Genomic DNA, 14,623 nt, shown 5'->3' with positions numbered 1-14,623 from the left:
ACAAAAATAGTTGTAGAGCTGTTGATGCCTCACAACTTGTGCCTCCTCCGGGAAATTCCCTCCGTGCCTTTCAGTTCTTCGCGGAGGGGATTCCTGTACGGGCTGCTCTGGCACACCATCCACGTTGCCATCCTCGTCTTCCGTTCGGACACGCCATGGCGCACCATCTTGCCATCTGGAGGAGGTGGGGGTCCCCAATGGAGTTCACTCTATGCAGGAGTCCTCCCTCTATTTATTGGGGACTTGGCCTGGAGGGGGTTGCATGGAGCAGTCCCACACAATAAGTTTTTAAGTTGGTTCACGGGCTCCCAGGCCGCCTGCAATTTTTGCGGTCTGGAAGAGTCCGTGTTCCATGTGTATGTGGAATGTGCGAGGTTGCAGCCCTTCTTTCAATATTTGAAGGGGCTGCTCCTCAAATTCTGGTTGCACTTCACTCTTGATCTTTGGGCACTCTGTATGGAGGAGAGTGGGCAGGTCGGAAGGCCTCCTCGTAGGACTGCTCCTGGGCATGGCCAAGGGGGCCATCAGCCAGTCCAGGTAGCGGGAGGTCGAGGGGATCATTCAGCCCGCCTGCCTGTCTCTCTTCCGCGGATACATCCGAGCCAGAGTGTCCCTGGAGATGGAGCACGCGGTGTCCACCAGTACGCTCGCAGCCTTCCGCGAGAGGTGGGCACCGGAGGGACTGGAGTGCATCATCATCCCCGGCAACCAAATTTTATTTTGATTATAATGTCTAAAGTTTAATTTGTTTAAGTTGTCGGTTTTAGTGCCCCCCTCCCCACCTTTATCCAGGGGGCACTTGTATAATTTGTGTTCCTAGTGCCCTCAAAAAAAAAACAAGCGGGGGCACTTGAAAAGTTTTTGGAGTGTGCCTCCCTCCCCCCCCCTTTAATCAGGGGGGCACTTGATTAGTGATATAACTAAAATAGTTGTAGAGCTGTTGCCGGAGGGACTGGAGTGTGTCATCACCCCCGGCAAACAAATTTTAATTTGAACCACGTGTCTAAAGTTTAATTTGTTTAAGGTTGTCGGTTTTAGTGCCCCCCCTCCCTTTTAGCCAGGGGGCACTTGTATAATTTGTGTTTTTGGTGCCCCCCCAAAAAAAACACAAGGGGGCACTTGATTGAAAGATTTTGGAGTGTGACCCCCCCCTCCCCCTTTAACCAGGGGGCACTTGTTTACAGATACAACAAAAATAGTTGTAGAGCTGTTGACTCCTGATCTTCTGGCATCCTGTGCGGAGGGGAGCGGGCAGGTCGGAAGGCTTCCTCAAAGGACTGCTCCTGGGCATGGCCAAGGTGGCCATTAACCGGTCCAAGCTGCGGGCGATCGAGGAGGTCATTCAGCCCGACTGCCTGTCCTCTTCTGCGGTTACATTCGATTCAGGGTGTCCCTGGAGATGGAGCACGCGGTGTCCACCGATATGCTCCTGGCCTTCCGCGAGAGGTGGGCGCCAGAGGGATTGGATTGCATCATCACCCCCGGCAACCAAATTCTAATTTGATTAAAAGTTTTCGTTACAGTTTTAAATTGTTAATTTGTGGGTCCTAGTGCCAAAGGCGGGGCACTTGACTTAAAGTTTCTACCAAAGTAGTTGTAGAGCTGTTGAGTTGGGAGTGGCTGGGCCAGTCATGGGATGTTCACAAGACTCAATAAAACCCCAGCCAGTTGTGTTCAGGAGATCCACAATGAGGCAGGTGGCTATGAGCCTGGTGGATGGACTGGTAAAATGTGTAGTGTGATTGTTAAGCCTTTTGCTAATAAATCAACTAGTTCTAAATAGCAATGTATTGCTATGACTTCTTAAGCAAAGAAGCAAATACATTACAGCTTGTAGCAGGTCCCCTCAGACATTCAGAGCCGAGGAGAGTACTGGCACAAACCCTGAATGCCAGCTGCTTTGTGGCGAGCCCCAATCTGGGGTCCACGCCCATGTTGTAGGACCAGGAAATTGAGGCAGGAGGCAGAAATTTGGGCCCGTGCTCATGCCAGATGCAGGCCCTTACCTATGGCTTTCCCCTTCTCGGGAATGCCCCAGAAATCTTGATGCAATCATCATCATCATCATCATAAGCAGTCCCTCGGAATCGAGAAAGATTTGCTTCCACTCTAAAAATGAGACCTTAGGTGGTTGAACAGTCCAATACGAGAGCCACAGTCCCTGTCACAGGTGGGACAGACAGTGGTTGAGGGAAAGGGTGGGTGGGACTGGTTTGCCGCACGCTCTTTCCGCTGCCTGCCCTTGATTTCTGCATGCTCTCGGCGACGAGACTCGAGGTGCTCGCCGCCCTCCCGGATGCACTTCCTCAACTTAGGGCGGTCTTTGGCCAGGGACTCCCAGGTGTCAGTGGGGATGTTGCACTTTATCAGGGTTGTAAAGCTGGCCAAGGTAACAAATCTCCATCCCTCTTCCTAATCTTGTGCACCGCAAATAAGCATTCCTCAGGGAGGTGGGGGGGGGGGGGGGGGGTGGTGCGGGGGTCAAAGGTCAGGGGAATTGGACCGCCTGAGATAGTTATATAATAATTCTCAGACACACTTTTCCTACATCAAACACAAACTGTCAGTGTTGAAAAGAAATGTCAGAATGTGCTTTCTTGTGGTCGACTGGGAAATAGATAGCGCAGAATCTCTTGCATCAAATTCAAAAGCTGAGACATGCTTCTGACCTCAGGGGAAAGCACAAAATCGAGAATCAGTGTTCCACACAGAGACGCCACTCTGTGAGTTGTCTCCTCCTGCTCCTAATCTATCGCCCTGGAGAGATTAGCATCAGGAGAGAATTAGGAGCTGGTTGTCTGGCTGGCCCCTCACCCAGGATGGCTGCACAGCCTGAGCAGATGCAAAAATAAAAGAAAAACTTGTATTTATAGAACAGCTTTCACAACCTCAGGATGTTTTACAGCCAATGAAGTACTTTTGAAGAGTAGTCACTGTTGTAATGTGGGAAACACGGCAGCCAATTTGCCCACAGCAAGGTCCCACGAGCAGCCTGTATAAATGACCAGATAATCTGTTTTGGCTGTTGGTTGGGGGATAAATGTTGGCAGGGCATTCTGATAATTCCCTTGCTCTTCTTCAAATTGTGCCATGGGATCTTTTACATCCACCTGAGATTTAACGTCTCATCTGAAAAATGGCACCTCCGACAGTGCAACACTCCCACAGCACCGTGCTGAAGTGCCAGACTGGAGTATGTCGTTTTACAACCAATGAAGTACTTTTGAAGTGTAGTCACTTTGAGGCTTATGCCTCTGGAGTGAGACTTGAATCCACGACCTTCTGGCTCAGAGGCAGAAGTGTACCCACTGAGTCATGGCTGAAAATACAGGCAAATCTGGAGGGAGCAAATAAATAAAACATTCTGCAACTTATTCACAAAGCCTGTCAATACAAAAGGCCTCTGCTCTGTTGCAAGCAGCGCTAGTTGACAGCTGCTAGTGCAACACAGGATAGCCCAGTGGGTACTTGACGGAATGGGCACAACTTCAAAAACGCAACAACAATCCCATAATAGCACAGCAGTCTGGGAAGTCGCGTTGTATAACATAGAAACATAGAAAATAGGAGCAGTAGTAGGCCATTCAGCCCTTCGAGCCTGCACCGCCATTCAATATGATCATGGCTGATCCTCTATCTCAACACCATATTCCCGCTTTTTCCCCATACCCCTTGATGTCTTTTGTTTCTAGAAATATATCCATCTCCCTCTTAAATAAAGTCAGTGACTTGGCCTCCCACAGCTTTCTGTGGTAGAGAATTCCACAGGTTCACCACCCTCTGAGTGAAAAAGTTTCTCCTCATCTCGGTCCTAAATTTCCTACCCCGTATCCTGAGACTGTGACCCCTTGTTCTAGACTTCCCAGCCCGGGGAAACATCCTCCCCGCATCCAGTCGGTCCAACCCCGTCAGAATTTTATACGTTTCAATGAGATCCCCTCTCATTCTTCTAAACTCTAGTGAATACAGGCCTAGACGACCCAATCTCTCCTCATACGACAGTCCTGCCATCCATAAATAGAGGATAAGAGGAAAGCAGCTGTGGGATATAACTGAATCCCCGACTACCTCTCAGGTGGACGTAAAAGATCCCATGGCACTATTCAAAGAAGAGCAGGTGAGTTATCCCAGTGTCCTAGCTAATGTTTAGAACATAAGAACATGAGAATTAGGAGCAGGAGTCGGCCATTTGGCTCCTCGAGCCTGCTCCGCCATTCAATAAGATCATGGCTGATCTTCCAGCCCAACTCCACTTTCTTGAACTGCCCCATATCCCTTGATTCCCTTAATATTCAAAAAGATCTCTGTCATGAATACTCAACAACTGAGCAGCCACAGCCCTCTGAGGTGGAGAATTCCAAATATTCACCACCCTTTGAGTGAAGAAATTTCTCCTCATCTTAGTCCTAAGTGGCTGACCCCTTATTCTGAGACTTCCCAGCCAGGGAAAACATCCTCCCTGCATCTACCCTGCCAAGCCCTGTAAGCATTTTGTCTGTTTAAACAAGATCACCTCTCATTCTTTTAAACTTTAGAGATCATCATCATCATAGGCAGTCCCTCGGAATCGAGGAAGACTTGCTTCCACTCTTAAAATGAGTCCTTAGGTGGCTGAACAGTCCAATACAAGAACTACAGTCCCTGTCATAGGTGGGGCAGGTAGTTGTTGAGGGAAGGGTTGAGTGAGACTGGTTTGCCGCACGCTCCTTCCGCTGCCTGCGCTTGATTTCTGCATGCTCTCGGTGATGATACTCAAGGTGCTCAGCGCCCTCCCGAATGCACTTCCTCCACTTAGGGCGGTCTTTGGCCAGGGACTCCCAGATGTCAGTGGGGATGTTGCACTTTATCAGGGAGGCTTTGAGGGTGTCCTTGTAACATTTCATCTGCCCACCTTTGGCTCATTTGCTGTGAAGGAGTTCCGAGTAGAGCGTTTGCTTTGGGAGTCTCGTGTCTGGCATGCGGACTATGTTGCCTGCCTAGTGGAGCTGATCAAGTGTGGTCAGTGCTTCAATGCTGAGGATGTTGGCCTGGACGAGGACGCTAATGTTGGTGCGTCTGTCCTCCCAGGGGATTTATAGGATCTTGTGGAGACATCATTGGTGGTATTTCTCCAGCGACTTGACATATCTACTGTACATGGTCCATGTCTCTGAGCCATACAGGAAGGCGGTTATCACTACAGCCCTGTAGACCATGAGCTTGGTGGCAGTTTTGAGCGCCTGGTCTTCGAACACTGTTTTCCTCAGGCGGCCAAAGGCTGCACTGGCACACTGGAGGCAGTGTTGAATCCCGTCGTCAATGCCTGCTCTTGTTGCTAAGAGGCTCCTGAGGTATGGGAAATGGTCCACGTTGTCCAGGGCCACGCTGTGAATCTTGACTGGGGGACAGTGCTGTGCGGCGAGGACAGGCTGGTGGAGGACCTTTGTCTTACTGATGTTTAGCGTAAGGCCCATGCTTTCGTATGCCTCAGTAAATACGTCGACTATGTCCTGGAGTTCTGCCGCTGTGTGTGCACAGATGCAAGTGTCATCCGTGTACTATAGCTCGACAACAGAGGTTGGGGTGGTCTTGGACCTGGCCTGGAGACGGTGAAGGTTGAACAGGTTCCCACTGGTTCTGTAGTTTAGTTCCACTCCAGCGGGGAGCTTGTTGACTGTGAGGTGGAGCATGGCAGCAAGGAAGATTGAGAAGAGGCTTGGGGCGATGACGCAGCCCTGTTTGACACTGGTCCGGATGTAGGTTGGGTCTGTGATGGACCCATTGGTAAGGATCACGGCTTGCATGTCGTCGTGGAGCAGGCGGAGGATGGTGACGAACTTTTGGGGGCATCCGAAACGGAGGAGGACGCTCCATAGACCTCGTGGTTGACAGTGTCAAAGGCCTTTGTAAGGTTGAAGAAGGCCATGTATAAGGGCTGGCAGTGTTCCCTGCATTTTTCCTGCAGCTGTCATGCTGCAAAAATCATGTCCGTTGTGTCCCGTAGGGGACAAAATCCGCACTGTGACTCCGGGAGGAGCTCCTCGGCCACAGGGAGAAGATGGTTGATGAGGACTCTAGCGACGACTTTCCAAGTGGCTGATAGCAGGGAGATTCCTCTGTAGTTGCTGCAGAGGGACATTTTTTCTCCCTTTTTTAAAGATGGTCACGATCACTGCATCTCTGACATCTCCCGGCATGCTCTCCTCCCTCCAGATGAGAGAAATGAGGTCATGTATTCGCGTCAACAGTGCCTCTCCGCCATACTTCAGTGCCTCAGTGGGGATTCCATCTGCTCCTGTAGCCTTGTTTTTTAGCTGTCTTATGGCTTTTTCTACCTCGTGCAGTGTTGGGGTTTTGCCGAGGTGGTGGTGGGTCGCATGCTGTGGGATGGAGTCGAGAACACTCGGCTCAAAGGCAGAGTCTCAATTGAGGAGATCTTCGAAGTGCTCCTTCCAGCGGGCCCTGACTGCCTTGATGTCCTTGATGAGTGTTTCCCCGTTCTTGGCAAGCAGTGGGGTGGGGCCTTGGGTGTTTGGACCGTAGTGGCCTTGACTGCGATGAAGAATCCTCGCACATCATGGCTGTTGGCCAGCTGCTGTATCTCCTGCGCTTTCTCCATTCACCACCTGTTCTTTAGGTCCCGGGTTTTTTGTTGGACCTCTGCCTTGAGGCATCTATAATGCTGCTTTGCTCCTCCAGAGTTGGGTTGTTGTTTAATGCTCAGAAATGCCCTGTGTTTGCGATCTATTAGCTCTTGGATCTCCTGATCATTCTCATCAAACCAGTCCTGGTGTTTCCTGGTTGAGTGACCGAGCGTCTCTTTGCAAGTACTGGTTATGGAGGCCTGGAGGGCAGACCAAGCACTGTGGGCATTCTGCATCTCAGAGTCGTCAAGGCACACCAGGTTAGCTGTGAGGCGCTGACTGTATAGGGCTCTCTTAGCTGGGTCCTTAAGTGCCCCAGCATTTACTTTTTTGCGGCACTGCTTCTGCTGACCCCTCCACTTTGGGGCTATGTTGATGTCGATGATGGATCAGATTAGGCGTTGGTGTGTACAGCAGCCATCAGCTCCTGTCATGGCGCGGGTGATGCGCACATCCTTGCGATCCCTGGCTCGGACGATGACATAATCGAGCAGGTGCTAGTGTTTGGAGCGAGGGAGTTGCCACAATACCTTGTATTTGTCCCTCTGGCGGAACAAGGTGTTGGTGATGAGAAGTTCACGTTCTAGACATTTTGTCAGGAGTAGGGTACCGCTGGAGTTGGCTTTCCCTACCCCCTCTTTGCCAATCACGCCTCCCCAAGGGCTGTGTCCTTACCGACTCTGGCGTTGAAGTCACCAAGGAGGATCAGTTTGTCATCTGCGGGGATGAGGGACAGGGATTTTTCGAGGCTGGAGTAAAAACCCTCTTTAATCTCATCTGTTGCATCGAGTGTTGGGGCGTAAGCACTCATGACTGTGGTGCATTGATCCCGGGATAGGATGAGTCGGAGAGTCATGAGGCTTTCATTAACCCCATAGGAGGAGTCTCTGAGGCGGTCGACCAGCTCATTTTTGATGGCGAAGCCGATTCCGTGAAGGCGGCGTTCTTCCTCTGGTTTCCCTTTCCAGAAAAAGGTGTAACCTCCACTTTGTTCCTTGAGCTGGCCTTCCCCTGCCCGCCGGGTCTTGCTTAGGGTGACGATGTCGATATCAAAGCGTCTAAACTCCCGGGCAACTATGGTGGTGCGGCATTCCGGCCTGTCGCAGTTGGAGTTGTCCATGATGGGTCCTGACGTTCCAGGTCCCGAACTTCATGTTAGAGGAGTGGAAGATGCCTGTGTGTGAGTTCTTTTAACGTGGGGTGGTCGTTGCACACCGGCCACCACATGGGCTTAGTTGAGCAAGGTCTTGGTCCAGTGGCAAAGGGATCCAAGACAACTGGAAACCAGACTCTGCTGTATGGGCCTAGTTGCCTACGGCAAGATGTTGGCCACAGGTTCGGTGCTGGGTAGCGCTCTTGATGGTAGATGGTCCGAGGCTTGGTTGGAGGCACGCATTGGGAGGGCAGTGGCCTACTGGCGTTCAGAGTGGGAGGTCAGGGGGGTCATAGCCATGATGTTCACCACATGTTGGAGAGGAGAAGAGGCCAGGTCACCAGTGGGACAGGAGAGCTCCAGTTGTCGCGTCGCCAGGGAGAAGAGGCCCATCTGCTGTGTTGGACGTCTTCCGATTGGCGCTGGGGTGGGGGGGTGGGGGCGATCGCTAGGTCCAGGTCGTCGCTGCAGGAGGCCCCGGTCTTCGCCGCAGGAGTCCCGATTGCCGATGGTTGGTGTGGTGGGAAGCCTGAGGTAGGCCTGAACTTATGGGGTTGGGTTTAAAGTAAGGGTTTAAGTGTTTAAGACCCCCTATTAGGGTCTATTGGGTCTAGGGGAAGTTAAGACAGTGGGGGGAGGTTGAGGTTTGAAAGTTACTGATGGTAGAGGATGGGAGTTAATTAGCAGGGGAGCTCCCTAGAATCTGCCACCACGACAGCCATAAAATATAGGCATTGTCTACTCAATCTCTCCTCATAGGACAATACCCCTCCATTCCAGGAATTAGTCTTGTGATCCTTCGTTGCACTCCCTCTATGGCAAATATATCCTTCCTTGATAAGGAGACAAAAACTGCACACAATACTCCAGGTGTGATCTCACCAGGGTCCTATATAATTGCACTCTTGTGCTAAAATCCTCTTGCAATAAAGGCCAACATACCATTTGCTTTCTTAATTGCTTGTTTAACACTTAAGCAACATCTAAAACAGATTATCTGGGCATTCACCTGATTGTTGTTCATGGGGCCTTGCTGGGTTCAAATTGGCCACTGCGTTTTCCTATATTACAACTGTATGGTCCTTCAAGTATTGTATAATCTGTAATATAGCCTGCAGTCTGGATCAAACTATCATCCGTACAAAGCAGGAATATGGTGTTGAGGTAGAGGATCAGCCATGATCATATTGAATGGCGGTGCAGACTCGAAGGGCCGAATGGCCTACTACAGCTCCTATTTTCTATGTTTCTATGTGCCAGCACAAAGTCGTCTTGCACAAAACAATGGAACCGGCAACAAACAAAATCAGTTGTAACGTATGGAGTGTTTCTTGTTTAAAAGGGGACAAATAAATAATGCACCAGAGGGTCTCCCTGTAAAGAAGCTGTCATTTTAGAATGAATTTTACAGGCCGCTGATCTTTTGGACATTGAGGTGTCAGCTGTTTCGAGAGTTTAAGGATCTCTTCGGCCAAAATAGACTCGTGAAACATTTCAGCAGTCTCGCTTGCTATTCATTCGATTTGCAGCTTTATTCTGGCAGACGCTCCACACAATGTCCACATTGTAAAAACAGCCCATAAAATACCAGCATTTAGACATGATGCTGAACCACGTATGTGCTCTTCATTGGCTTCTCCCGTGATTGATAAACATTGCACAACTAACTGCTTTTATCTTCCAGACAGTTTTGATGGGATGTTTTCATTGGACTGTCATTTAAGGACGCTCAATAATGATGATTAAATGCTCTCCTTGGTACGGCAGCTGACATATCTTTAGAAAGAGAAGAAAGAACTTGCATTTATATAGCGCCTTTCACAACCTCGGGACGTCCCAAAGCGCTTTACAGCCAACGAAGTGCTTTTAAAGTGTAGTTATTTCAAATATAGGAAATATGGCAGCCAATTTACACACAGCACGATCCCCACAAACAGCAATGGGATAGACTATCAGATTATCTGTTGTAGTGGTGTTGGTTGAGGAATAAATATTGGCTGGAACACCAGGGAGACCTCCTCTGCTCTTCTGAGAAACAGTGCCATGGGATCTTTTACATCTAACCGGCACTGGCTTGATGGGCCAAATGGCCTTCTTTCATGCTGTGACCTTTCTATAATTCTATGGTTCTAACCTGAGAGGGTAGACGGGGTCCTGGTTTAATGGCTCAGCCGAAAGGCAGCACCTCCCACTGTGCAGCACTCCCTCAGCACTGCATTGGAGTATGTGCTCAAGTCTCGGACCCTTCTCCGATATGCTGAATAGCGGCCCCATGAAATGTTTTGAAGAGAGGGTGTGCTATATCACACACCTCATTCTTATTCTATGGGGGGGCCTGCGATTGTTGACAAAGCCACAAATGTTTCTGCTGACGGATTGCAGCGTCTAACTGCACGATGGCGTGTAAACAGAATTCACTGTATCTATTTTTGTATTAACTTATATGACAGGAAAACTTTGAGATGTCTGTTACCATGAAAAAAAGAAAAAGAAAGACTTGCATTTATATAACGCCTATCACGACTGTCGGATGTCTCAAAGCACTTTACAGCCAATGAAGTACTTTTGGAGTGTGGTCACTGTTGTAATGTGAAAAACGCAGCAGCCAATTTGCGCACAGCAAGCTCCCACAAATAGCAATGTGATAATGATCAGATAATCTGTTATTTTCTGTTGATTGAGGGATAAATATTGGCCAGGACACCAGGGATAACTCCCCTGCTCTTCTTCGAAATAGTGCCATGGGATCTTTTACATCCACCTGAGGGACTTGATTTAACATCTCATCTGAGCAACAGTGCAGCAGCCCCTCAGCACTGCACTGGAGTGTCAGCCAAGATTTATGTGCTCAAGTTCCTGAAGTGGGACTTGAACCCACAACCTGCTGCCTCAGAGGCAAGAGTGCTATCCACTGAGCCACAGCTGACATGGTATAACGTGCCCCTCTGTTGCACACTACACTTAAGTCAAGCTGGTCACCTTCTTTTGTAAGAGTGGCCGAAGTGGTGTGTGCTGACCAGTGGCGCACTCGGGAGGCCCGAGGCTCAGAGACTAGGCCTCAGCCCTCATTTAAATAATCGGGGCAAGCTGCAGAAGGCTGTTGCGCCTCCAGAGGCCGTTCGCCCGTGTGGCCCGATCCAGTTTGGCCTGCTTGCCTCGTTGACCGCGGGATTAAGGTAAATCCTGGAAGGGGCGGGCGGGCGGGCGGGGAGCAAAGTATCGGGAAAGAAGACCGGGAGGAGAGGTGATCGTAGGCTGATAATGGCTCTCGGGAGCGCCCTGCAGACAGGAGGATATCTCCTGCTCTTACTGGCTCCGCAGGAATGTAAGTAACAGCAACAAAAAAATCAGCTGCCGGTTAGACAGCAGCAATCCCACCAAAACCCGAGAGGAACAGCCCCAAAATCTGCTCTACGCAGTGCTGACGAATTTAAACAGGCCTTGGGGCTTGTCATTAGCACAAGAAGGGGGCCTTACCGCTGCGAAAGGTGGCAGCCTGAAAATTGCCCGAGGTCAATATGGCATCGGACCTTATTTTAAGCATCCTTGGGGCCCCGCGGATTTGCTGTCTTGGACCCTCGCTTTCCGCCCGGCGTAACAATTTCCACTCCGTCCATTTATTTGACGGCAAGTAAAGGGCTGTGGAATTTTTTTCCGCGACTTCTCGGGGTAAATTTGTGTAGCATGACGCAGCGCCCTGCGCACTTCCTCCAACTTCAAATTAATGGATGCTTGGCCGATTGGTCAGGGCGATTGAAGTTTGGAGGTTGTCGGGGTAAAAAGGAGGCTTCTCTCCCTCGGGGCGGATTAACTGATAGAGTTAATTGACACCTCGCCCAGCTCCCACTGTATGACGACCACGGAAGTAAACAAACAAAACCTCAGGTTTACCGGCTTTATTACGAGCAATGCACGGCAAGGTTCAGTCTAAACCTTCCAAATACAATAGTTTTCAAGTATAATTTATACAGGTTTTGGAGGGGAGCTGCCCTCCTACAAAACCACCAATAGGTCTATTGCTATCAGCCGAGTTACATTGATTTGTCGACTCTTATCTGACTGTCTCTGAGTGGTATATACAACTGTCCATCTCCCATCATAGAAACATAGAAAATAGGTGCAGGAGTAGGCCATTCGGCCCTTGGAGCCTGCACCGCCATTCAATGAGTTCATGGCTGAACATGCAACCTCAGTACCCCATTCCTGCTTTCTCACCATACCCCTTGATCCCCCTAGTAGTAAGGACTTCATCTAACTCCTTTTTGAATATATTTAGTGAATTGGCCTCAACAACTTTCTGTGGTAGAGAATTCCACAGGTTCACCACTCTCTGGGTGAAGAAATTCCTCCTCATCTCGGTCCTAAATGGCTTACCCCTTATCCTTAGACTGTGACCCCTGGTTCTGGACTTCCCCAACATTGGGAACATTCTTCCTGCATCTAACCTGTCTAACCCCGTCAGAATTTTAAACGTTTCTATGAGGTCCCCTCTCATTCTTCTGAACTCCAGTGAATACAAGCTCAGTTGATCCAGTCTTTCTTGATAGGTCAGTCCTGCCATCATTGTGTTGTTTCATTATTTGCCCTCTAACCCCCAGACTGCATGTCGCCTGGAGTAACTGTACCAAAATACTGGCTTCCTTATCTCTTCCTCAGAGACCTCTAATCAAAACCTGCTGACTTCGGCTGTTTATGTTACTAAGGTTGAGGATACAGTTTAATACGTTATACATAATTCTGACCATCTATTTGCAACTCTTACAACTTATCCCTTACAGAGGTCATGTGAGAAACCTCCAGGAATATGTCCAACCAGATATGCCAACCCTACCGTACATAGAATTAAATTGGAATGTTACAGCACAGAAACAGAGCATTCGGCCCAACTGGCTTGCGCTGGAGTTTATCCTCCACACGAACCTTCTCCCACCTTGCTTCATCTCATCCTATCAGCACATCCTCCTATTCCTTTCTCCTTCGTCTTTATCTAGCTTACAGTTAAACGCATCTATGTTATTTGCCTGAACGGGAGCAAGGAGGACCAATGTCAACCTCAGGTTGCCTGCTCCTAAATACTATCACATCAACCCTGTTGTTATTATTGCTTTGCCTGGGAGGACAGATGCACCAACGTTAGCGTCCTCGACCAGGCCAACATGCCCAGCATCGAAGCACTGACCACACTTAATCAGCTCCGCTGGGCGGGCCACATTGTTCGCATACCTGACACGAGACTCCCAAAGCAAGCGCTCTACTTGAAACTCCTTCACGACAAACGAGCCAAAGGTGGGCAGAGGAAACGTTACAAGGACACGCTCAAAGCCTCCTTGATAAAGTGCAACATCCCCACTGACACCTGGAAGTCCCTGGCCAAAGACCACCCTAAGTGGAGGAAGTGCATCCAGGAGGGTGCTGAGCACCTCGAGGCTCGTCGCCGAGAGCATGCAGAAATCAAGCGCAGGCAGCGGAAGGAGCGTGCGGCAAACCAGTCCCACCCACCCTTTCCCTCAACGACTATCTGTCCCACCTGTGACAGAGTCGGTGGTTTTCATATTGGACTGCTCAGCCACCTAAGAACTTGTTATGTTTAGAATAACTCCACAAGACTGTATATCTCAAACTGTTGTGACCTTGGTCACTTTATTGTAACTCCAGAGTGAGGAGGCAGCCTGGTAGACTGCCTTTTATACCTGCTTGCCCAGGGTGTGCAAGTGACCCTTGGGTCTCCCACAGGTGTGCTCCCTGGTGGCAAGTCTTACACATTGGTAATGTTTACATACGTAACAGAATTCATTTTAAGAGCGGAAACAAGTCTTCCTCGATTCCGAGGGACTGCCTATGATGATGATGATGCTTTGCCTGCATGCTCGTGTCTCACTATTTTGAAAATGCTGATACTTTGGAACAAGAAAGTAAACAGCGTCTGTCACTTTCTTCTACCCTTTCTGATTTCTCCCCCCACCCCCCAGCCCCAGCATGAAGCTGTTCTCCCAAACGCTTTAAGCGCGGAAGACCAGAGAACGCAGGCCTCTATTAATAGAAAGGATGTCGATCAAAGGTCGTTTGCACTTAACTGGACCAGCTGGCTGCTCGTACGCCGTTTGTCCTTGGCACACTGCTCAGGGGGGTCTCGCGGCGGACCTTACCTCGGAGCTTGGTCTCCACGCTGGGCCCGGAGAGCCACGACACAGCGCTGCAGTATGTCTGGAATGTCACCAGGCCATCCTCTGCGAGAGGTATCTGCTGCACCAGCTTCCACAGCAGCAGCGACATATGGAGAAAGGACAAAATGATCAGAGCAGTTTGTCTCTCCCCCGCGAGCACTCTTTGTGCGTGTAAAAATAGACAAGGCTCCATCGCATCTTTGGACTACAGCCCCGGCGCTCTGGTGCTGCCGGAGATGTGTCTTCATCAAGAGGCTTTGTGACAGATTCCTGTGCACGCTCCCGTTAACTAACAGGGAGCAGAGCAAGGAATTTCCTGGGCCTGCAGCAGGAGCACTTGTTTTGTGAAGAAAAAAAACCCAACAATGACTCCTCTGTAATGAATAAGATCACCCTTTCAGCCCCACCAGTGACTTACAAACAAAATTAAATCTGAAATGCTCTCAAAAATGAATCAGCATGTCCTTATAAAGAACTTCGAGAGGTAATTGTGGAGAGGGTATACATTGCTCTCCGCATCTAGTCTGGTCCAGCTGGTTTTTTTTAAAGACCTGCTCTTATGATAAAAAGAAAACCATGCAGGTTAGAAAGCTTGAAGGTAAACACATTAAACAGTAAAAATGCACAGCAGAGCCATCAGCTAAGAGGGAAAGATAGGTCACAAAAGCAAAATACTGCGGATG

At 49.5% G+C, this 14,623-nt stretch overlaps 1 protein-coding gene across 1 annotated transcript in view; it reads right to left on the bottom strand.

Annotated features, from left to right (window-relative positions):
* LOC139231758 (uncharacterized) overlaps nucleotides 1-14,049 on the bottom strand; it is a 133,498-nt gene extending 119,449 nt beyond the window's left edge. The window contains exon 1 of the mRNA XM_070862531.1: nucleotides 13,923-14,049. Coding sequence (XP_070718632.1) covers nucleotides 13,923-14,049 — 127 coding nt within the window. The remainder of the gene's footprint in view (nucleotides 1-13,922) is intronic.
* Between the last annotated feature and the right edge of the window lie 574 nt (nucleotides 14,050-14,623).

This window comes from Pristiophorus japonicus, chromosome 2 (assembly GCF_044704955.1).
Source record: "Pristiophorus japonicus isolate sPriJap1 chromosome 2, sPriJap1.hap1, whole genome shotgun sequence".
Lineage (NCBI taxonomy): Eukaryota > Metazoa > Chordata > Chondrichthyes > Pristiophoridae > Pristiophorus > Pristiophorus japonicus.
The sequence above is the reverse complement of the archived record's forward strand: the minus strand, read 5'-3'. Positions and strand labels throughout refer to the sequence as shown.